Genomic DNA, 23,522 nt, shown 5'->3' with positions numbered 1-23,522 from the left:
TTATAGAAAAAGAACCTGCAAAGATTTAATGGATGCAGAAAACACAAGGTTGTTGCCAGAGTCGGTTGTATCACATGAGCGATTTCCAAAGCACACAGACTGAGCCAAATAACAGAAGACTTTTTGTGTGTAGTAGGCTGCCGCCTAGAAAATATGGGAGGGGGTAATAAAGCTACTGGACCTTCAGGTCTTTCTCTATAGTAAACAAATGACAGGTGGGGCGGTGAGAATTGGTTTCTATGAGTTGGAGAAGCGAGGGCAACCCCACGGCTTTCAAGATTAAAAAATGGGGCATTTGTTTAAGCCACAGAACAGATGTCAAGAGAACATTCCCTGCAGCCCTACAGGATCCCGACAATGGCTGGGGGCAGTGGGTCTGCCAGAAGCTGTGCCAGCAAGGTGGCAGTTCCGCCTGGTACAAGACCCCTACCTGCCAGTGACAGGCACTTGCCCAGCTCTCATGCCAAGCTCTGGGATTGGACGGAGGTGGAATAGGTGGAAAAGATAGATGGGAACCGGGCCACGATTGCACCCAAGGTGTTCTGGGAAAGGAAAACTATGATGAGGGCCAGAGCCATCCATTCTTTCCTGTGGCTTCCAGCTTCCTGGAAAAATGGGCATGTGACCTGAGATTCGAGCTGGAAGAAGCCCCAGGAGAGGGAAGGGGATGACACTCTCGAAGACCCGAGGAAAGCGTGGTGCTGGAAGCGGGGAAGAGGCCAAACCTCCCGGGGCCAGTCTCCAACTTCTAGCAGGGCTCTGCACAGCTAAGCCCAGACCTGAGACCATCAAAAGGAAAGCTGGAATGTCCCAGAAAAGAGACATTCAAGAATAAAGGAAAAAGAAAGGATGTGATCTCATGAAGGCTGAGGTATTGAAGATAGAGGCTGGCCCAGAAGAGTCATGTCCCAGAGCACAAACATACCGGGAGGCCATGTCCTGGTGAGTGAACCCCAGCAGGGCCTGGTGGGCCATGGGGCCAGTCCTACTCCAGAAGCTGATTCCTTCAGCTCCAAGGCAGCTCTACGAATGCCACCCTTTGTCCCAAAGGTGCCCATGTCCCTGAGGCCTCTCCTCAGTACTGCCAACTCATGCACCAGCTCACGTAAATCCACATGTTTCAGCCCGAGGTCGGGTGCTCACTCACAGAATGTGGCTGACTCTCTAATCATCCCACCCTTCCCCCCATCTCCAGATTCCTCCAGGTCTTGAGTGGGGTGCAGCGGAGGACAGACACGTTGTCTGTTGGAATAAAGTGCAGGCAGCTGCTTAGGCACTTGCTCTGGGGAGGAGACAGCTGCCAAGCCCACCTTGGGGCTCAACAGCGATACACGTGCAGTCTGTTGTCTTCATCCAGGTCCAGCTGCAGCAGGTCTGAAGTGGCTGTGGACTTGGGGACAGAGAAGAGATGACTGGTCACGAGGTAAAGGAAAACTCTGGGCAGCTGAGCACAACCAGGTGGAAGCCAACAAGGGGTCAAAGGCCCAGCGCAGGCCCTGCAGCCAAGCGCAGTCAGCCGCTGCTACAAGAGGGGACGGGAAAGGATACACTTTGGGGTCTCTCTTGAATCGGTTCAGCCACTGGCGGTTGGCCCTGATCATGCTCTGGATGCTGGTGCTGCCCACCTCTGGGCTTCGGGAATGGGGCTTCTGCAGGAGGCGGAGCTGCTCACTGGGAAAGAGGAGGAGAGGGGAGGTGTGGAAAGAAGATAAGAATGGCAGGGAGCTAGAAAGGGGGACTCGTGGCAGAGCCAACCGGAGGTCACCCTGCCACCTCCTCATTCTTCCTGTCTGTACCGGGATTGCCTGAGCAACTCAAAGCTGCCTCCCAGAAAGACAAGCACCAGTTTCCAAAGGGGACGGTAAGGGCACCTTTCCACCCTGCCCCTGGGTGTCTGTTACTGACATCCACTCTGAGCTCCCACATCTGCCTGCTCCAGCCTGTCTCATCAGCAAGAAGCACCCCTCTGTCAATTCTGCTCCCAAGCTGCCTTTAAGAGACGGTTGGGGCTTGAGGTGGAGGAGGGGCATTTGGCAGGGAATAAGGTGAATGGGAAATTAATAACAGGTTTAAATAATTGCCCGTCTGTCACCCCCACAGGGTGTCCCTTTCACTCCAGATGTTGCTCAGCAAGACCCAGGGAGGAAGAGAAGTGCAGGAAGCAGACAAAGAGCTCAGTAGCAAAGACAAAGGCCAAACTCCAGATTCCAGGGCTGGAAAGGCCACAGGACGGACGGGCGGGACAGGGCACACGCTCCTCCAAGGACTGATTTCTCCCCACACTTGCCAAGGGCAGCTTCCTCATGCAGCTGGCTGCGTAAGCCCAGCCCCAACCTCCCTGGCACAACCTCAGCGGTAAGGAGTACTTTCCCCTGGCGGTGGAGGGACTATAGTGGCAAGGTGAGGGCAGCTCTGTGGCCACAAGACCATGAGGTCTGCTGTCTTAGAAGTGCTGCCTACCCAGGGGGCACAGCAGGCAGGTGGAGGGTCCCATCAAACCCCAGCAGGCTTACCTGGCAGACAGATAGCCCAGCCTGTTCTCCAGCGAGGGAGGGCAGCTGCTGAGCAAGGGGATGCCAGCTAGAAGAGCGGGGGAGAGAGTGCAGAGACAGCAGAGTCAGCAGGGTCAAAGCCGGGTCCCAGCAGGCCCCTCCCCGCCCACCAGCACCTCCTGCCTTCCCCGAAATAGTTGTAAGGTGGCACCCCGCAGAATGAACACAAAGGCAGGGGAACTTTCAATGGCTGCAGGTAAGAGGCAGGTGACAGACAGGAACCAGCTGACTCTATCCCTAAAACTTAATTTACTTTTCCATTTTTTTAAGGCAAGGTCTCGCCAGGTGATCCAGGCAGGCCTTGAACTAGAAATGACCCTCCTGCCTCAGCTTCCTGAGTGCTGGGATTGCAGGTGCACACCACCATTCCTGGTTTGTTTTTCAAGTTGAGGGGGGAAAAATTGGGTCAGGGGCAGACAGAAAGAAGAGGGTTTTTATGATGAGGAAATATATATATATGTATTTCCTCAATAGCTTCTCACAGTCCTCAGCATGGCTATGACACCAAGGAGGCCCACAGACCCAGGAGGAAGGGGAAGCCACACAGTCAAGGAGTCATAGCAGGATCCTTAAGTCTGGGACATGGAGTCAAAACCCAGTGTCAAACCTGGGGTCAAAGCTCACTCACTGGATACCCTGACAACCTCACCGGGTCTCAGCTCACTCATCTGTAAAGTGGGGATAAATAATCAGCACCACAGAGAATCACCATAGGACTAAATGAAAAGAAAAAATGATTGCACAAGTGGTAGTCATCATGACAGTGACAGTGACAACCGTAACCTTTTCTGCTCAACCCTAGAATCCAGCATGAAGGCCCCCGGCAAGCCAGGCTCCGTGAAATCCATCCTGACTACAGGACTTCCGGCTGCAGAGCCACAGAACCAAAGCTGGGGTCAGGGGACAGAGGGAGGCAACGTCAAAACACAAAAGGACCAAGCAGGATAAGAGGGTAGACCAGAAGGAAGAATGGAAAGCAGGTGGGAGGCCAGCCAGGGCAGAGGGAGCTCACAGGGAAAATACTTGTGCCACTTCTCCAGCAGGAAGTCGTCCACTGCTTGTGCCGTAGAGGAGGAGAGCTGGGGGCCCAGCCCCGGGTCCCAAGCCCACTGGGTGGACGTGGATGCGGCCACGGACGAGGCCGAGGCCCTGTTCAGGGAGGAGTAGGCGGGCACGGAGGAGCTCTTGGAGGACGGCGAGGAGGTGAAGAGAGGCAGCGGCGGCGGCGGGGTGCTGAGGCTGCCCAGCACGCTGAGGACGCCATTGAGCTCGCTGCTGATCCGCTGCAGGGAGCTGCTCAGGTAACTGATCTTGTTGGGGATGACGGGACTTGGGGTTGAGGTGCCTGAAAGGGAAGAGGCAGGGCCCAGCTTCAGGGGCTGCTGAAGGGCTGCGTAAACACCCAGCGTCAAGGCCCTGGCACATTCCAGACCCATCTGGCACTGCAGCCCCCCACTGGCTGCCCCTCAGTCTCAAGTCAGGGACAGAGGACAGCAGGGTTTCTGTGGTCCTGACAGTGCAAACCTGGGGCACAGCCCAGGACCTGGAGGGAAGGGAGGGATGGGCTTTCACAGACCACAGTAGCAGAGCGCAGACGGCCTCCCCGGAGGCTTGGGAGAGAAAAGGCTATAGGGACACCTGGCAGCACCCGGAAGGCACCCCTGACCCTTTCGGCACCGGTACTGCAGAGCCAGTGGACTTCCCCGCTCCCTAGTCCAGGCCCCAGCTCACGCACCTGACCCCTCGGGCTGAGGGAAGGGGCCTGGGACTGAGTCCCGGTGTTCGCCCCTCTTCACCCATGCTGTGGGTTTCGCTTCATTACTCCCCTTACCACTCACCGGAAGGCAGAGGATAGGACAAACTTTCACTGCTCAGATCTTCTGAGTCACTAAGGTCGAAGGTCACTACTTTCTTGGCAGGGCTCCCTTTCAGAATGTCCTCATCTAAGGCCTGATGGGTAGAAGCAGCCATGAGTACTGCCCCTCCCCGTGTGCTTCCTACCCCGCTGCCCCTGTGATAAGTGTGGGACTGAGACCTTGGTGACCAGTTTCTTTGGGGCCCAGAGCTCTGCCAGGCACCTGGGAGAGGCGAACCACATAGGCTGCCTCAGGAGGAGGTGAGGCTGGGAGAACCCTACTGCTGATATGCAGGCAACAAAGCCACCAGGACTGGGTGGACACCTCTGCTCTCTCCCACACCCTGTCCAGCAGTGTTTCTCCACCCGAGCTTTGCTGATGCTACATCCAAACCCGTAGAATGCAGGACAACATGTATTCGGCCCCAGGGAAAGGAAGGACACCTGTGACCAATGTCCACTCTCACACACTGGTCACATTCTCTACAGGGCCCGAGACAGGGAAGAGCAGGGACTGTTCCCCTTCTCCGACCCTTCCCAAGCAGCTCCAGGGCTGTTCAGGACATCCTAAACCCACAGTATGTTGCTCAACAGCAAGAGCCATGGCCATTTTCACCAGCCAGAAGCCCCGAGCCAACACCCAAGCCTGGATCCTAGAGGCCTAGCTCCCCCTAATCTGGGACCAAGGAACACGCCAACCAATCCTGGGAACACAAGGAGGAGGCCGCAGCCGAGAAGACACCTCTTCCTGGAGAGAGGTCTCCAACTGGTTCAGCTTCTCCTCTTTCTTCTTTAGCAGGTCGTGGCCTTTCTGCATGGCTGAATTCATCTCATCCAAGTGCCTGGTCTCCTGCAGCCAGGAAGGAAGGGGAGGAGAAGTGATCAACCCCACAGATGCTGGAGCTCTGGTTGCACCATGTCCTGGCTGGGTGGTCTTGAACAAATTACTTCTCGGTGTGGTTTGAGAAAAAGAAATACTGCCTCCATCAAGTGGACAGAATGAAGGGAGATACAGTATGTGATATGCTGAAAAACACAAGGCCCACATCTAGTAAATTCTCAAATGGTTACTGCTGTTGTCATCACTGATTTTTTTCAGTACCAGGAAAAGAACTCACAACCTTGCACTTGCCAGGCAAGCACTGGCACTGAGCAGAATCCCTGGCCCACGCTCCAGGTATTCATCCCCACCATTCTGCATCGGGAGTTAGGCGGGCAGTAACAGGCCCTGGAGGAAGCAGGTACACACCCCCAGGAAGCCTGTCCCTGTCGTTCCAGCCCCTGGCCCTCTGCTGCCCCTGTGCCTGGCACAGGCACTGCAGGGCGAGGCGCCCTCACCTGCTCTTGCACTGTCAGGATTCAAAGGCCCAGGGATGATCCAAGAGAGCCCACCCTGCCGAACCCCAACGACAGGTACAAAGATCCCTCACACCAGCTAACAATCCTCGTCACTACAAATCAGACTGCCACAAAGGCCAACCAGAGAAGTAACTCAGTCTTCCAGACGACTGTGTCCAGAAGATTTTCATTCACCAATTCGGTCTGTATTATTACACAGTAGAAAAGCAAAGCACTGGATTTAAAAATTTTTAAACCTATCTATTTAAACCTCAATCCTATTCTTCATCTAGAAAATGGGAGTAATAATACAGAGTGAGTAACTCTTATCCAAAAAGCTTGGAAACAGAAGTGCCTCCAATTCTGGAGTTTTTCAGATTCCAGAATACTTGCATAGGCTTTACTGGTTGAAAAGATTTCCAATTTGCACTATTTTGCATATTACATACACAGCCGAAATGAAGCTCAAATGATGTACTAGTGGGGAAAGCATTTGTTTGCACATGCTGTGTTGCCATGTAAATGTAAGTGACCCCAGGTGGCTTTTCCCTGGAGTTCCCAGGATGATCAGCTAAGGGCAGCCTAAAGGCGAGGGTTCTACCAGCACCCCTAGCCTCCTGCTACAGGGTCGGCGGCTCTCCTCCAGGTGCTGACCTCCTCCAGGCTCTTGCGCACATCACCTAGGGCCTTGGTGCCCGGCAGGTCACCAGGTTCCCCCTGGGAACTGGCCAGCTCATGGCGCCAGTGCTGCTGTGCAGCTTTCAGGGCTGTCTGCCGCCTCTTCAAGGAGCGTGTCTGTCGCACCAGGAACTGCTTGGCACTACGGACAGCCATCCCTTCAGCAGAGAGGTAGTGCCGGATGCTGGGGGAGGACAGGCAGGAAAGGGAAAGCAGAGGAGCAAAGGAAAGACTTTCAGAGACCTGCTCTGGGGCCCGTGGCCACCTTCTCAGCAATGCCCAGCCTGAGCGGCACTGGGCAGGTGCAGGGACCCCACTGTTAAATACCTACTGCACGTGGCACGGAGAACCAAGGTCCTTCCACCCTCATCTAAAAGAGTGTGCCTGGAGCCTGTGGCAGACGGCCAGGCACTCCCGGCAGTGTCCAACCAGAGGTCACGAGGTGCCAGCGTGTCGTGTCAAGGGTCAGATGGGCTGCTTCTTGGCTTGGCACAGAAGACTCCTCCATCCCTGGCCTCACCTCTGAACCAAACCCCACTGCTAGTCACTGTCACTTCAGCTCTGTGTCCCAGGCTCTCACTCACCCCTCTGTGGAACCCTCGCCCCGAAATAAGGCAGGATGTGGAAACTCACCTGTCTGAGGAGAGGATGGTCTCCTCCTTGTTCTGGGAGAAAGGGGAGGATACCTCTTGGGGCTGCTTCTATGAACACATCAAAAGAGCCACTGAGTGCAGCAGAAGCTGACACCTTGCAGGCTCAAGAGAGCCCGAACTGGCCAGGCAAGGCAATGGCTCTGCCAGCTGCCAGGCGCTCCTCACCTATAGCTACCACTGGACTGGTAGAGACAGCCAGGGCTGAGCACAAGAAAAGGAGGCCAGAACCCCCTCCGGGTGTCCCCCGCCCCCCGCTGCTCCCCCATCCAGACCCCAGCTCACTGTCCCAAGTGATTTCCTCAGGTCCTCAATATAGAGATCTGACTCAAAATGTGTGGAAGAATTGTTTGCCTCAACAGCCAGCTCTCTCAAGATGTTCTGCCTTCTCTGAGCTTCGGCCTCCAGGCTGCTGTGGAAGGGACGGGAGAGCGGGTAGGAGGTGAGGCAGAGTCCCGGGATGAAGGAGGCCAGGCAGCACACTACCAAGCCCATTCCCATGCCCTCAGCCCCGTCAAAGTCACCAGGCAGGGCTGGGACACAAACAGAAGCAGGGATCCTGCTTTTCACAGCTCCAGCATGGGACTCCCTGCAAAATGCAGCGGACACACATCTTTCTGCCTGGCCTTCACATTGGGCTCCCCGCCTCTCCTTATTAACCAGACTCTGATAAGATGGGGCCTGAGAGCAGCAGCAGTCAGGCAATAAGCAAGAGGGGGCTGGCCGGTGGCCAGGTGCAGGCTGCCCACACCACCTGATGCGTCTCTGCAGCCTTTGACTCTGCGCCTGCAGAAAATCCACTTCAGACTCCAGCTCCAGCTTACGGGCCTGCAGCTCATCCAGAATGCCTCGGAGCTGCCACCTGGACTCCATCGTGTGGGTGTGCTCTTTCTTTGCCTCTTCCAGGTGCTGATGAGTGGTTGTAGCTTCCTGGAGATGGAAGGAAAGGCAGACATACCTGGGGACACAGTAGGGGGAAGGCAGGCTCAGGCAGCCCTCAAGCGTGAGAAAGCCAGAAAATGACCAGGGAAGTGAGAGCCTCTGAAGCCAGCGTCTCTAGGGCCAAGGGACCGCACGGCCCACACCCTGAGGCTCCCAAGTTGGCGCCCACAGAGGCACGAGTTGTGCAATGCTGGTCCACACGCTGGAGCCCAGGGTCCCCGACACAGCAGGTGAGCAAAAGGGGGCAAAGGAGGACAAGAAACAGACAAACCTCACTGTCCAGGGCCCCCTGCCTCTGTGCATCAAGTAGCTGCTGCTTCTCCTTCGGGGCAGTCTCCTCCTGGCGGAACACGAGCTCATGGGCCGACTGCAGACCCCTGATATGAGGGTAGGGCCTGCCCTCCCCCAGAGGAGGGAGCTCCATGGCCCTCTAGGGCCCCTGTACATCTATCCTCCTCCCCAGCCCCTCACCTGGACATCCAGCTGAGCCATTCTGGTCTTGACTTCTTTAGTTCTGGTTTCAAGTTCCATCTCTAAGTCCTGGAGTTTCCTCTCCTGTCCAGGAGCAGTGTGGAGAGGGCATGTAAGTGGAGAAACAGTGTAAAGCACTAGGGAGGAGAAGGTTCCACACCCCACTGTACCCCGATACAGCCTCTAGGCTGGGCTCAGGCTGGCTTCTCCCCATGTCCCCACACCACCTCCCAGGAATGGACACACCTGACTCCCAGTGGGGACAAGCGGAGGCAGACTTGCCCACCCCAAGCCTCACAGGGCTGACCTTGCCTTCTAGTTCTAGGCATTTTCCCTGGCTCAGAAAAGGGGCAAAGAAGCCCCAAACTTCAACAGGGGCAGAGAGACAGCCGAGTGCGGTGCACACCTGTAATCTCAGCACTTAGGAGGCCAAGGCAGGAAGACCACCACAAACTCAAGGGCAGCCTGAACTACTATCAAGTGCTTGTCTCAAGAAACGAAATATGGGCAGAGAAAGACCCCGAGCTCCTAACGCCGTCAGGGCCCCATCCAGCTGCGAGCGGTTTTCGGCTCCCAGCACCTCCCATCCTGCACGGAGTGCACAGGCGGCCCCTTCCCATGCCTTCACCCGCTCCCGGTGCCGGCGTCGCAGGTCCTCGAGCTGCTTGTCCTGCTCCTGCCTCATAATCTCCAGTTCTCGCTCATGAGCCCTCCGCAGGCGCTCCAACTCCGCTGTCAGGCGCCCCAGGAGGTCTGCCCGCTGCTTCTTCTCCTGCAAAGGTGTGAGGAACCATGGGTAGGAACCTACAAGCCTCCTGGCACCTCCCAGATCAGTCTCTTCTACCTCTTCAGCCTCAGATCAGTAAGACTGGGCTCACTATCTGCACCTCAAGGCCAGCTCTCAGTCCCAGCCGCAAGGCAGCCTGCCTGGCCCCCAACACCAGCCAGTAAAACAGATGTCAGCCAGACAGCCTTCCTCCTCCTCAGTGACGAGTTCATCCATCAGTTAGCACAGGTCCTCAGGGAGGAAAAAATTGGCCCGGGAAGGGAGGAGGCTAAATTTCACCATGGGTTTATTATGTCTGTCCCAGATCTGGGGTGCTGATTCCAGTTACTGGAGCAGGAGATTAAAAGCCTCCTACAGGGCCCAGATGGGGACTAAAGGCCCCACCTACTATTTACCCGAAACATGAACAAATGAAGCCAAGAGACTGAACATTCCCACCGTAAGGCCAAAGATGAAGATGGGCCAATACTGTCTGAATCCCATTTGGCTCTGGCCTGTCTATTTCCTGGTACCCTGAAATGTCATTAGCCCTGGTGGCCTGCTGTTAGAAAGACAAAACTGAGGGCTCTGGAGTTGGACAGCAGTGCTGGAACTTTCAGTCCCTTACTAATTAGTGGTGCCACCTTGGGAACTGGCTTGAGCTCTCCAAGACTGAGTGTCCTCTTCTTTAAAGTGGAGACGATGACAGCATGCACTTCCCAAGGCTGTTTCAAGGATGCCACGAAGGGCTGAGACAGCTAAAGTGCTTCGCCAAGTGCCAGCCACATCGTACAAGCCCTATGTCAGCTGCTGCCACCGTCTCATTAAGAGACAGTGCAGCCTTCCTGAGCAGCAGTCTGCCAACGAGGGTGCCGGGGAGAAAGCCCCCCACAATCCCAAGCAAGGGGGGCTGCTTCCACCACACACAAGTGGGGGAGAGGAGAGGAGAAGCGGGGAGGACAGGTCGATTTACCTCAGCTTCATACAGCTCCCAGGTCTCAGCCATGGCCTGCCAGTGCTCCTCCTTCATCTTGTCCAGCTTTCTCTCGTGCTCCCTTTCCACCTCCAGCCGCTTCTCTCGCAGGAGGCTGCTGAGCTGCAGGAGGCACAGCAGGCATGCAGTGTGCGGGAGCCAGGTGGGCAGCCCAGGGCACCTCCCACTGTCCCCACCCCCACCACACCCACATCCCACACACACACCTCCCAACACTGCTTCCCCACAGGTGCTGTGCCAGATCCTGGGGGCCAAGGACTTGACCTAGCAGCGTGGTAGACACAGAAACAGAACCCAAGTGCCAAGCGCTGCAGAGCCACACACACACAAAGTGGAGCGCGCTCGGGCCAGGACGGCCTACCGGCCCACAGTGCTGCCCCTGGCTCCGACCGGCTCTCACCTCCTGCTCGTACTCAGCCACCTGGTGAGCCTTCTGGTGAGCTCTCTGCTCTGCCCACCCAAGGTTCTCTTGAAGCTGGGCCACCTCTTTCTGCTGAGCTGCCTCTATCTTCTTCCGGAGGTCAGAGACCACCTGAAGGGACGCCAGTGTGATGCCCAGGGACACAGTAGGGCCACATGTGGGGACCTGCTCCCACGATCCCACCCCACACCCACCCCAGAGGCCTGGAAGGAGGGGGAGGCTTGCATCCTAGTAGCCAGAGACGGGGAGTTCTGCTGCTGACCAGCATGAAGGAGTCCTGGGGTGCTTGGGCTCTCTCCCAGCCGAGTCTCACCTCCCGGTGCTTGGCCTCCAGTGAGGAACGGAGCCGCTCCAGCTCGGCACTGTGCTCCCTCTCCAGCCCCGCCACTGCCTGGGGAGCAGCAAAGGGCCTGTGAGGGAAGCAGGGCAGGGACACTGGCCAGATAATGACCAGAGGACGCCAGAGTCAGGAAGATCACCCCAACCTCCTCAAGGTAAGGGACTGAGGGAAATCACTGCACACTATCATTGCTCTGAAAAATAGCTCAGCCCCTCAGGGACTGCAGCTGGTACCAGGACAGGACACGAAGGCCGGAGCAGAGGGCCATTCCAGCAGGCCTCAGGTCCTGCTCCCACGCCTGGCCCCTGGGTTAGCTGTGGTAAGGACGATGTGGCTGTGAACAAGACCCAAGCCAGGGAGGCCACAGCATCGCGGGCCCTCTCTGAACACCTGCAGACAATGACACACCCTCGGCTGGGTGCAGTTTCTCCACGTCTCACAGGTGATACTCGCTCTTCACCAAAGGAAAAGAAATTTCTGCATGGCCTTCCTGGCACATTGGTGTCCACCCTGGGGGTGGACGATCAGCCTGGAGGGAGAGGTGAGGACAGAGGACAAATCTCTTCCAAGGCTCTGGCCTCTCACGCTAAGACTGGAGAAAAAAGCAGGGCGATAAAAGCTTCTGCAGCTCCCCTCACCTGTGATGTTCTGTCAGCCGGGAGACCTTCCCAAACCGGGGGCCATTTCCCCCACGAGCCTCTGAGGGCTCCTGGTCATTAACAGTATCCAGCTGCTGCCTGTATCCCAGCCAGACCCTGAAGGGCCTCTGGACACCTGCTGCCAGGTGTCTTCTGCCAGGCCAGCAAGACCAGCACCAGCCCCTGCCCAGAGCTAAGTCAGGTGCACAAAGGGCCCAGACAGTCAGCTCTGTTTCTCAGAACTGCCTGAACAGCACACTGTGCCCAGGCTGCCACCTGACATGCACTCAGGATGTGCCCTTCCCCTTCCTCGGCCCCTCCCGGGCACCCCAGCCATGGGACAGAGTGGGGACCCACTGACTCACTCACTTCTTTCCTCTTCCCCTCCAGCTGCTCGCTCAGCTGCTGCAAAGCCTCCTCCTTCTCGGCCTTCAGGGCGGCCCGTGCTCTCTCCTCCGAGGCCTCCAGCTCTTCCCTGAGTTGTGCAAGTGTCTGCCTGCTCTTCTGCTCCAAGCTGGCCCTCTCGGCCTTTTGTTGGGCCTCGAACTCTTCTCTTATCCTCTGCAGGGAGGCTTCCTGCTCAGCTCTGGAGAGAAAGAACAGAATGGGGACAAGCTCTGGACTGTCCCCTCCATGGGGCTGCCAGGTCCCAGGGGGCACTCACCTGATTTGTTCCTTATCTGCCTCCACACTAGAATGGACCTGGGCTCGGAGCTGCGACAGCCTCTGACCCTCCTCCTCTTTCATCCGAGCTTCCTCCTCCTCGGTGGCCTTCTGCAGCTGCTCCTTCAGGACACTGAGCAGGAAAAAAAAAAAAACAGTTAGACAGAAAGACCACAGAGATACCTCGTGCTATGTTCTTGTTCTCTGCCTATCAGCCAAGAGCTGCACGGCATCCTCTGACTTAAAATGAAGTCTAACCTCAGCCTCCGCGGTGCACCATGCCACCCTATCGCGCCTCCTACGCCTGGAACTTCTTACCATGGCAAGCAGATCTCAGCTTTGAGCCCAGTGCAGACTCTCCCAAGGCTCCCTCCACCTAAAGATCAGCCTGGTATAGAATTCGCTCCAGCAGGGTTCCAGCCAACCTGACTCTGCGTCCGAGTCTCCTGCTCCCTACCCAGAGACATCGCTCCAGGTGCATCAATATGTCACCAACCCTAAACCCCACCACACTCTTCCTCGCCTCTTGGCCTTTGCTCATGCTGATGCTCTGCCTAACGTTCCTTTTTCTTTGTACTCAGGCAAATCCTGAAAATCTCACATTCATTACTCAACCCTCAGCCCCTCTCTGGGACGTCTTAACAACCCTCTCAAGGTCCGTCATTTCAACATTCCCACCGTCCTCGCTTTGTGGACCTTTCTTATTCTGTGCTAGCCTGCATCGTGCAAGTCTGGGAGCTTCTTCAGAGCAAGAAGGTTGCTTTAAAACCTGGTATACCCTACGAGCACACAAGATATAACAGACATAACACGGGTGCTCACTAAGTGTGTCCTGGACTTTAACAATATCATCCATCCCCAAAGCATAAGCAAGCCTTCGCAATCCATGAAAGGTGTCTGGCTATAGACCAGTGACTGGCCATTCACCTAAGCAGACAAACTATATGATTTCCATACAGCTGTTCAAACTGTATCCTCCCCATGGGGCTCACAAAGCCTGGGGACATACACTGTGCACTTGGAGAATTCAGACCTAAGAAAAACAGCAAAGCTCTGCAGTGAATTCCAAAGCCAAAAAAGATTTAGGATTGTTTCCTATTTCAAGTTATCAACACCATCACTCTCTTCTGTCATGAGAGGAAATTTGAGCTAAGCAAAAAGCTTTCCTTCTAGATTCCCAAGGAACTCTCTTTTTCCCATGACTAATTTACACACGGCCACACAGCCTGTTAGAGCTGGCAGGAACACCAGCGGTGAATCCAGTATCTTCATTTACAACTAAAGAAACTAAGGGTCAGTCTGCCTGTCTTCTTCCACCTGCTTTCTCACTCAAGGAATATTTGTTATGGGATCAGTGTGGCTTCCAAAATCTTCTACCCAGAGGAAGTTGCCCAGCAGACAGGAGGAAGCCCCATCCCAAGAAGCCTCTAGAGTACACAGAAACAGGCTTCTCCTGATGAACTGCTTCAGTAAGAGCCAAGCAAGGCTCTACTCGCAGAGAAATCACTTAGGCAAGTCCGGCTGAAACTGTAATTCAGCTGAAAATGACAGCCAAGGCTGCCACTCGGGAGCATGTGCTTCGTTCCAGGCCCAGCTCAGACAGTTTCAGGGTGCTACTGCACACCACAGACTGCGATGGCTCTTGGAAGATCCTTGTGGTTCCAAGACAAGGAACGAGAAGCAGAGTCAGCCAAGCAAGGGTGGCCTGGGAGAGGGGCAAAGCTGGTGGGCAGGGAAGAGGCCCCACGAGGTCCCTCCTCCTGCACCTTAAGGTGAATGGAGACCCCGCCTGCTCGGGTAGGCTCCAGCTCAATCTTCTTTTGTTGGAAGAAGAGGATGCCGTGGGGGGTCTGTTCTTTGAGATGTTCCCTAGCAGGGGACCTAAGGGGGCATGACAGAAGGACAGACTCTGGGTCTGAAGATCCTGTGTGGGCTCATGGGGGAGACTGCCTCCCAAGATTCTCAATGCTGTAAGAATGGTGTTGGTATTCTGTCCTGTTTTCACAGATCAAGCATACAGGTGTTACATATGCTATGTTTTGCTATATATGATCTAGAAACAACTTTCTATTACTCTTGGCTATTCTGCCTAAAAGCCAGGAGTTATCTGTTAAAGTGCCAAGCAAATGAAATGTGAACGCCTTTTACAACACCTCTACACCCAGGGACTTACTTTCTCCATCTCCATTTGCCCTTTTTTCTGTTCTGAAACCCTTTTCCCTTCCCCTTCCCTGCATCTCTTGATCCCCTTCCAATCTGAGAATGACCTATTTCCCTGCTTCCTATGGTCTATCTTTTATTTTGCAATTTATTTTTTCTTTATCTATTTATCTGTTGATAGTTCGAGGCCACTTCCAAAACTCAGCTATTCTGAACTGTACTGATATAAACGTGGCTATTCATGTCTGATACATGAATCATTCTGTCAGGAAGATACTTAGAAGGGGACTAGCTAGGTCAAGTGGAATTTCTAGTTTTCATTTTAGTTTTTTGAGGAATCTCCACACTGATGTCCACCGTGGTTGTACCAATCTACGTTCCCACCAACAGCGGAGAAGGGTCCCTTTCTCCCACAGCCTCTCCAGATTTGTTATTAATTTCTTGATAACAGCCACTCTTTCTGGGGTAAGATGGAATCTGTGCTGTTTGAACTCACAGTGCGCTGATGGCCAGCAACACTGAACATTTCTTTATGTATTTATTGGCCATTTGTATTTCTTCTTCTGTGAAGTATCTATTCATTTCCCTTGCCTGTTTTTTGACTGAGTTTCATTTGGGGTGGGGGGGTGTCTAATTTTTTTTAAGTTCTGTATAAATCCTGCCTACTAGTTTAGTTTTCTGAGGAAGAGCTAGCGAAACTTGTTTTCCCATCTGTAGGCTGTCTTTCCTTTTTCTTATTAAGAGAATCCTGATTTTATTTTAGCACCCAAAGAAGCTGAAGACCTGCATTTTCCAGTCCCCCTTGCAACGAAGGGAAACCAGTGAGTTAACAGCAGAAATTATTAGGTAAAGGTGGGATGGCATCCCAAGTGGTGTCCAGTGCAGCAAAAGGGCGCCCCTCAATCCACACGGCCCTGCACGGCCAGGGGAGCAGGCACAGGGAGCACGAGGACCTGAGGGACTGCTCCTTCTTCTGGCGAAGCTGCAGCGTCTCCTCTTCCTCCTCCTGCCACAGCTTTGCCCGCAGCCGCTGCATCTTCTCTTGCTGCGATTCCAATAACCGCCTCCGCTCTTCCTCAAATTCCAGGGCCACTGCCTCTTCCATGGCCTTTCGTGAAGGCTCTGGGAGGTGCTTTGGGGGACCCAAAGGTTCCGCAGATGGCCTGCAGGAGAGGAACAGCTTATCAGGACAGAGTTACTATCCATCCACCTGCAGCTTTGAGTTCCAGAAGGACACAAGACATCACATGGAGAACCCTAGTGGAGGCCCCAGGGTCAGAGTCACATACCTAACTCGGGCCACACAGGGCAGGCAAAAAAAAATGCAGCCAGCCTCTGTTCTACAGGACAAGCCCACTGCAGCTGAGTAAGTCCAAGCGCCCAAGGAGAAGGGCGGCACAGCTGGTAGGTTGTGGCCTGAGGTCAACACCTGAAGCTGTGGCTCAGGAGCTGTCAGCAGCAAGGAGACTGAGGTGCTGTCCCCAGAGGATTTTCCCCCGGATGGCTCAGGCCGGTTTCCATGTCTCTACCCCGGCTCTGCTTGCTCTGTGAGGGTCATGCCAGCTACGGCGATTCAGGAACAGTCCCCCGAGCCTGCTCTCTGCCTCCCAAACAGAACGGAGGCCAATGTATGTGAACTCATAGGAAAAGCAGCAGCCCTGAAGCCTGCAGCAGTCCATGGAAGCCGGGCGCGGTGGCACACACCTATAATCCCGGCACTCTGAGAGGCCAAAGCAGGAGGATCACAAGGGTGAGCCCAGCCAGAGCAACTTAGTAAGACCTTGTCTCAAAATAAAAAGTAAATTAAAAGGCTGTGGGTCTGGGGATGTGGTTCAGTGCAGAGTCTCTGGGTTCAGCTCCCGGTTCTGAGGGAAACAGCCCATGGGGGGCCAGGGAGTGGGAACCCCCTCTGTCACCAGCAAGGGAGACAGGCAGGAGATCCTTCTGAGACAAAAAGGTGCTGAACGGGAAGAGGGGTTTTATGCTCTGTTTCTCCAGGGTGGCAGGTTCTCATCTGCTCAGAGTTAATTCAGTGCTTAGAGACGGGAAATAGAGAGCTAACCTGAATGCAGACTCAGGTGGCAGGGAACAACAGGATTAGTTACGAGATGTCTATAGAGTAGTGAGAATAATTGTTTTTGTTTGTTTCTTGGTTCCTCAAGGAGTGCCCAAAAGCAAAAGTTAGAGAACTTCAGGCAACGAAAGCCTAAGCAGGAATACAGTATTTCACCTTCCGAAAGACTTTCTGAGGCCGTCCATGCCTGCCCTCCCCCATCCCTAAGCCTGGAGACAGAAATCTGTCTCAGCAAAGATGGCACTCGGGCTGCTGCAGGCCTGGCACAGTGGCTCGGTCCACCTCAGCAGGAACATGTGAGCAGAATCCGAATCAAAGAGGACCCGGCAAGAGTCAAACAGAGGAGCTGGTCCCCCTGCTGAAAACGCAGTGCCCCTTCTCCTGCCAGCCGCACGCCACAGCAGATGGAAGGCAGCAGCGGGAACCGAGCGGGACAGCGCGAGGAAACAGGGACTGGGATCCCACTGCAGCCCGATACCACAGAAGAGGAAATACCAGCAAGACCTGCCTTCCTGCTCTCCTAAATCAGAACTCCGACCGGAACGGATCTGGAGCTGCACCTCCAAATCTTTCCCGCCCCGGCTCCACGTCCACTCCTTCCAAACCCGGCTCCCTCCCAGCTGACTGATCAGATGCAAGCAGCATGGACGCCACTGTCTCTGGGAGAGCGAGCACGGCCCTGGAGGAGCCTCCCCGCCAGCTCTCCGCCTCATCAACCCTCCAGCTCATTTCCAACCTTCGCTGAAAACATCTTCTTTCCCCACGATGGTACCTTAATGTCTGTCTCCCTTGTGGGCTGTGCAGCTATGTGGAGCCCCAGGGACCAATGCTGCAGGAAGATGGGGCATCAGACCGCATGCCAGCACGTGCCCAGGCTGCATGCTCCAGTGAGCCTGCTCGTGCGCCTGGCATGCAGGCAAATGGGGCTGTTTTTCACTGAGCCTCTCCTGCCTCCCTGGGGTATGCAGAATGCCTGGCCTAGGTCCAACACAGGGAACAATGCTCACCAGATCAAGGGGATGATTGGGAAGCTGAAGACAGCAGAGGAAGAGACAGGTCTGGTTTCTAGGCCAGCCCATCAGGTGTCAGCCCCTCTGAGTCCCAGTTTCCAAGGGTGAGTGGCAGAGGGAAGACTCTGGAGTATAATCAACTCAGGCTGGCCACCCAGTAGCTTGGGGCCCTGGGGGACATGCGAGGGCAAGCAAGACAGGAGGGCACAGGAGAGGAGAGAGGGTGGAGGTCAGGAGAAATGGCAGCCCGGAGCATGACCTGTATTACCACTAACGCTGGGGTCAGAATTAAAGGAATTGCATGTCCTGAATTCACTTCCCTTCTGTCTCTGCACAAACCCTCACATAAGACATTAAAGACAAAGGACAGGCTATCTCTGTGTCCCAGGCCCAGCCTTCTGGCCACTTGCACTGTTTCAAACCTTTCCAGTCTACCTGCCAGACACAGAACTACTCCTCACAACACCCTGAAAACCAAGAGATACCTCACTTGGTAAGAAGATTACTTAATAGGAAGTCATGGGGCACTAAAGGCACTTCCTGAGGGGACAATGTACCTGACCCTGCTGCTCAAGGAGGGTGTCTTGAGACCCCAGCCCAGGCAGCATCACTGGATGGGAGAAAAACATGGTCAGGGCATCAAGCAGCCCAGGCAGCCTCAGGCTTCCCTCCAGAGGGTGGGTCAGAGGAAGATGCCCCTCTGACCTCTGCCGAGATTTTCCTCTCTCTGAACCGTACTCAGAAAGCACCCTGTTCTGCATGTGACAAGCGCCAAGGAGACTCTCGGGACAGCCGCCTGATTCCCAGGTCCCAGTGCCCACTGTACAATGTCCTACAGTCTGAAGCCCGTGGCTGCCCCACCCCTGCATATCTCCTGCGATGCTGCAGCAATCACATGGCATCATGAGCGCCAGTGCCCGGCAGCTTAGGGTGACATTCCCTGTGAGTCATCCGTGCAGGAACCTGTTTCAGCTCAGCAGTCAGCCCCCAAGTCCTTTGTTCCTCTCACTCACAGGGGGAAAAATGCATAAATCCTGGTGCCTGTCTTCCTGCATGTGGAGAAATGGCTGCAAAGAAAAGGCGAAGGTCTGGGATTCCAGTGAGGACAGTCTAGTTCTAGCTGTCACTAACTAGTGATTCGATCATGGCCAAATCCCTTTGTATTCTAAGTCTCCACTGCATTATCTGAAGAGTTTCAAAAATATATCTCGTGTGAGCCCAGACACACAAGATAGATCCTGTATACTATATAATTCTATTTATATAAAGGCACAGAACGAGAAAAACAAATCCACAGATAGGAGCCACGAGAGTGGAGCTCTGAAGTGGGTGGACCGAGAAGACTTGAGGAAACACTTCTGTCAGACCCAAACGGCGGCTATGTGGTACGCACACACGCAAACACACAATCACTGACTCCTACGCTTCAGATTTGCGAACCTCAATTAAAAGTTTGCAAGAGAAAAACAATGCTTGGTAAAAGGGGAACATAATTTACCAGATTTCTGCTATTGAACCAGAAGGGTGCCCTCTTATCCACCTCACACCGTGGGTCCTGGGACAGGGTCCCAGGTGTCCCAGGACCCACGCTAACCCAGGCAAGGACCATCGATGGTGATGGCCCCAGGGGCCCTCAAGGCTGCACACAGAGCGCCAGGGATGCACTCCATCTCCCCCTGCACCCCACTCTCTAGGCCAGAGCAGCTCCTCCCCACCACCCACGAGTGGGCACTCCCACAACCTAGGTACAGTGAGGACAGGGACAGATAAAACTGGCCCTTACACCTCCGGAGAGACTGGCGGAATGGCGCTGTCTGCTGCTTTCTCCTTGGGCTCCTCAGTCTCTTCCTGCCCAGAGCCCTGATTCTCGGCCTGGTCCCTCTCATGGGCAGCTGCTGGGCTTGAGGCCGGCTCCCTTGACAGCAAAAAGGAAGCAACTGTGTTAAAGCCATAGAAAGGCAAGAGGTCTGACTTGCAACCCATTCAGGGCCAAAGACTTGCAAGGGGACAGGAGGGACAGCCCCAACCAAGTTTCCTGCCTCAGGACTCCAACCTCGCACCTCCCTCCGGCCTCTTACTGAGTTCTGTGCACTGAAGACTGACGCTCCACCCCACCCCACCCCATGGGAAGCAGCATGGCTGCAACGTGAAAACAGATGCTCTAAAAGAAGGGCTCAGTGGCTGCTCCCGATTGAATGTCACTGCCACGCAGTCTCACAGGTGGCTCATCACAACCAGATAATCCTAAGACCAGCGTCTTCCTCTGGCTGGGGGACAGAGGTACTGGCAAAGGTGCACTGGGCTCTGGACAGGGCTGGGATGGGAAGGTCCTCTCAGCTGCCTCAGGGAGCTGAATCTGTGCAGCTCCCTCTCTCTGGACCTAGCACACAGCAGGACTCAAGCAGGTTTGTAGAGTGACCAGAGCTGAGCACACTGCTGACAGGGAGAGCGCGGGTGAGGCAGGGACTGGGTGACAGGGCTGTTCTGACAAGAATGGAGCAGCCAGGACAAGAGCAAAGTCTCTGTTCCAGTTCCTGGCATAGAGGCCATGAGGACAGAAGAGAATCTTTATTGAAGAGTGCCTAAGCTCCCCGAATCAGGCTGGCTATCCCAGGCTACGACTGAGGACAAGGGCGGAGCAGATCCCCCTGCTCCCCAGCTCCTGTTCCTGTTGTTGCTTCTGCTGCTGCTGCTTCAGCTGCAAACTCACCCCGGCTCCAGCCTCCACTGCCAGGCCCATCCCACTCCTGTGTCCCTCAGCAGCAGCAGAGAAACCCCGGACACACAGAAGAGCCACTGCCACCCAGGGCACTTTCCCTTACCCTTACCTCTGGACAGACACCAGCAGGATGGGGCTAGCTACAGAGTCCTCCTCAGGCTCCCCTGCTTCCATCCACCCAGGCTGCCCCTTGGGGCTCTCTGGAGGCCCTTCTTCAGTGGGCTGGCTATGAAGGGGGCTCCGGGGTGGCCCCCCATGTAGAAGTGGAGGAGACAGCCTGGTTAGGTGAGCCAGAGCAACAGCATCAGGCCCTCTGTTTGGAGAGCACGAAGAGAATTTGGGGCTGCAATGTGCATCCCTAGGTCGATGCCTGCTCCCCGGCTAACCCAGTCCCTGCCCCAAACCCACGCAGAGAGCCCCAGGGAAAAGCAGCCAGATGGCCACATGGAGACACTCCCTTGCCGGCTCTTTTTGCCTAGGTTAAAGTCAGGCCCCCAGCTCCTCGTGCTGCCCTGGTGTGGCTTAGGAGACCTCGACGCCCTCATCTGTGTGTCTATTCCCAGAGTTCACTGTCCCCAGGGCTAGAAAGAAAGTGAATAACTGAGTGGAAAATAAAGAGAAAAAAAGACAGCAGACTCAAATGGTCACAGAAAATGCCTGAGGCTGTACCATCAACAGAACAAGAATAATGAGAGCTTTCCAAGGTCCAAGATGAAGATGACCATTCTCCTTTCCCTTCTGAGGCGGCAGCCCCTCTCCAGTCCAGGCTTGGGCCTGGGAAAGTAGGAACAACCCCAGAGGGTCACACACACACACACACACACAGCCACACTCATCTTTGAGCCTCTGAGCTAAGAGTTGACCTTACAGCATGACTTCCCAGGCCTCTAATAGGCTACTTCAACTCTGGCCAGGACCAGGAGTGCACAGCGTAATTAGCCCAACCCAGGGAGGAGGACAGAGGCCAGTCCTGACCGTGATGCCATAAGAAGAGTCCCGTCAAGAAGTGCTTCACATTCCTATCATGCAGACCACAGGTGTGTGCATGCACACACACATGCACACACGCATACACATGCACACTTTGCACAGCCCCTCAGTCAGTTCAACATCTGCCTTCAGACAGGGGCCAACTGAACCAGGCCAACCACCAAAGCTGGTAATTCTGCCTAAGACCACATTATCCTGAAAGCACACTACTTCTCAGCTCTCCAAGGACAACCTCCCACATACTATACCTCTCCGAGCCTTTGGACCGCTGGCTCTGGACCTCTGCTCGACTGGACTGGTTGCCATCCTGGTCTCCTCTTCCTAAGCCCTGAGTCTGCAGACAACAAGCAGTGGAATGCATTAGCAGGGTCTGCACCGTAGAAGTCTCCCTCTCCTGTTGATTCCATGTTTGGAGGAAGCACTGAAAGGTGGCTCTCAAGAGGACAGGGGCCAAATAAGACCCAGAACCAAAGGTCTGTCTATGACGAAGCCTCAGGCTCATAGTAAAGGAAGAGACAAAGGACCCCAAACACTACACACAGGGCCAGGGGCCTGGGTGTGCTTGCATCCCTGCAAACACACAAGAAAAACTAAACCTGCCTCCTGCTGCTGGAAGCCTGCAGTGCTGGCTGCAAAGAGCAAGCAGAGCAATCCGTGACCCTACAGATGCACCGAGGGCTTGACCAGCAGGGCCAATGATACTAAAATTAAACAGGCAGGACGGGGGGCAGCTGGAAAGTACATCAGAAAGGAAGGCTCCTGGGGCGCAAGGGTCTCGGTGGGGCGAGAGAAGGGGTGCCTTCTGGCACCTGGAAAAAAGGCAGAACTAGCATCCCACTACTGCTCCACTGGGGGCTTGTTGGGGACACGGGTCCCATCCCAGAACACTGACACCAACTCCCAGCCAGGGATCGTAACAGCCATTCAAAAATAAACCCCAAATCTTATTTGAAAGCTTGGGTATCTAGGCAAATTTGGCAAACTGGTTTTAAAAAGAGAAAAAGACTATTTGCGATGCTTCTAGCAGCTCCCACAGATTACAGCAGTGCAGTCAGTCTGGGGCCCTCCCTCCACGCGCACTTCCTGCCTGGAGAGCCTGCTTCTCCACTGTGCGGTCGGACAGGGAGCCACAGCGCCCAGGGCTTCTGCAGAGGATCAAATGAGATCATGTGCGTAAGCCCGATTCCCGGGCCAGAGAAGTTAGCTCCTCTTCCCATATGCCTCTCCTCCAGCCTGAGACAAACAAAATTAAAAAGGAAGAAAAGAAAAGGAAAAGCCTCTGCCAGTGCCAGTCCCCATTCCAGGACCCGTCCTCCTTCTGTCACCCCAACAGGAGCCCCGTCTGTTCTGGGACACAAAGGTCAACAGGAGAGGAGGGGCGCAGACAGCTCACTCCATCTTCCCCAGTAGGGTCCCCAGCCCTGTGCCCACCACCCCCACACCTCTCCACGGCAGCCTGAGCCCCGCAGCTGTGGCCAACACTGCCATCTGGATGGGCGAGGAAGGGCATGGCTTGAGCTAACACCCAGCTCCCCGCAATTACATTAAAAATAGCAATGCCGCTTGCAAGTACCTCGTGGTGCCCGCGGCAGAAGGGCTCCCTGCCAGGGCTGCCACTCCTCATTGCATCAGCCCGGGCAGAGCCCGCAGACAGTGACGGGGCTGTGCACCCCCGACGCTCCCCCTGAAAACCACACCGGCCCCATCAACTATCTCCCTCTCTCGCTTTTCAAGGAAAATTTAAAAAAAGAAAGATAGATACAGGCCAACCCCATTTAACAAACTAACAAAGTACGGTGATCACAGTAACTGAGGGACAGAGCGCTGGGTCAGAAAGGACTCCAGGGTTACACATCAAGCACTATGAGCAAAAAGGCAGGCGCACAGAGGCGGGAGGCAGACCAAGGCTCTCTGCCTCATCCCTTCCTGTTCCATCCCTATATTTCTACAGGAAATTGAACGAGCTCCCCAGCCAGAGAAAACGGAAACCCCAGAGTCCACCCAGACGGAGGGCTCTCTGAGTGGAGGTTTACTTGGGCCTCAGACCTTCATTCCCCTGAAAAGGAAGCGACGCGTTCTTCAGAAAGGAGAGATAGGGGCCAGGGATAGGGCTCAGCAGCACAGCACCTGGCTGGCAAATGTGAAGCCCTGAGTTCGATTCCAGTACCAAAAAAAAGGAAACAAAAATAAAGAAAGGAAAAAAATAAAGAAAATATAAAGGAGAGACGGCAACCATGCCCTCAGCCTCTGGCCTGAGAATG

At 54.9% G+C, this 23,522-nt stretch overlaps 1 protein-coding gene and 1 long non-coding RNA gene across 23 annotated transcripts in view; one reads left to right on the top strand and one right to left on the bottom strand.

Moving 5' to 3' along the window:
* Positions 1 to 23,522, bottom strand: part of Cep164 (centrosomal protein 164) — a 72,942-nt gene continuing 49,420 nt past the window's right edge. For 4 of the 21 annotated variants that reach the window (XM_063255824.1, XM_063255830.1, XM_063255827.1 and 1 more), the window contains 21 exons: positions 21,510 to 21,595; positions 20,381 to 20,584; positions 19,336 to 19,467; positions 15,422 to 15,631; positions 12,310 to 12,441; positions 12,015 to 12,231; positions 10,981 to 11,058; positions 10,647 to 10,778; positions 10,226 to 10,348; positions 9,109 to 9,258; positions 8,487 to 8,570; positions 8,287 to 8,355; positions 7,359 to 8,003; positions 7,057 to 7,124; positions 6,400 to 6,607; positions 5,150 to 5,257; positions 4,391 to 4,502; positions 3,565 to 3,897; positions 2,514 to 2,580; positions 1,549 to 1,671; positions 1 to 1,412 (listed from right to left, as the gene is read on the bottom strand). In XM_063255824.1, coding sequence (XP_063111894.1) covers positions 1,319 to 1,412; positions 1,549 to 1,671; positions 2,514 to 2,580; positions 3,565 to 3,897; positions 4,391 to 4,502; positions 5,150 to 5,257; positions 6,400 to 6,607; positions 7,057 to 7,124; positions 7,359 to 8,003; positions 8,287 to 8,355; positions 8,487 to 8,570; positions 9,109 to 9,258; positions 10,226 to 10,348; positions 10,647 to 10,778; positions 10,981 to 11,058; positions 12,015 to 12,231; positions 12,310 to 12,441; positions 15,422 to 15,631; positions 19,336 to 19,467; positions 20,381 to 20,584; positions 21,510 to 21,595 — 3,375 coding nt within the window. In that variant the 3' untranslated portion in view covers positions 1 to 1,318. The other 17 variants (XM_063255828.1, XM_063255831.1, XM_063255832.1 and 14 more) reach the window with 14 other exon arrangements.
* LOC134477619 (uncharacterized) lies at positions 1,988 to 5,738 on the top strand. 2 transcript variants are annotated; one of them, XR_010049659.1, is made up of 4 exons: positions 1,988 to 2,355; positions 3,355 to 3,504; positions 3,593 to 3,853; positions 5,204 to 5,738. It is a non-coding gene; the product is annotated as an uncharacterized LOC134477619 (long non-coding RNA). The 2 variants fall into 2 exon arrangements; XR_010049658.1 differs by lacking the exon at positions 3,355 to 3,504 and having other exon boundaries at positions 1,999 to 2,355; positions 5,204 to 5,730.

This window comes from Cavia porcellus, unplaced genomic scaffold (genome assembly GCF_034190915.1).
Source record: "Cavia porcellus strain 051 isolate PalLab524CR breed Dunkin Hartley unplaced genomic scaffold, mCavPor4.1 scaffold_9, whole genome shotgun sequence".
Classification (NCBI taxonomy): Eukaryota; Metazoa; Chordata; class Mammalia; order Rodentia; family Caviidae; genus Cavia; species Cavia porcellus.
This window is presented reverse-complemented; position numbering and strand designations above follow the sequence as displayed.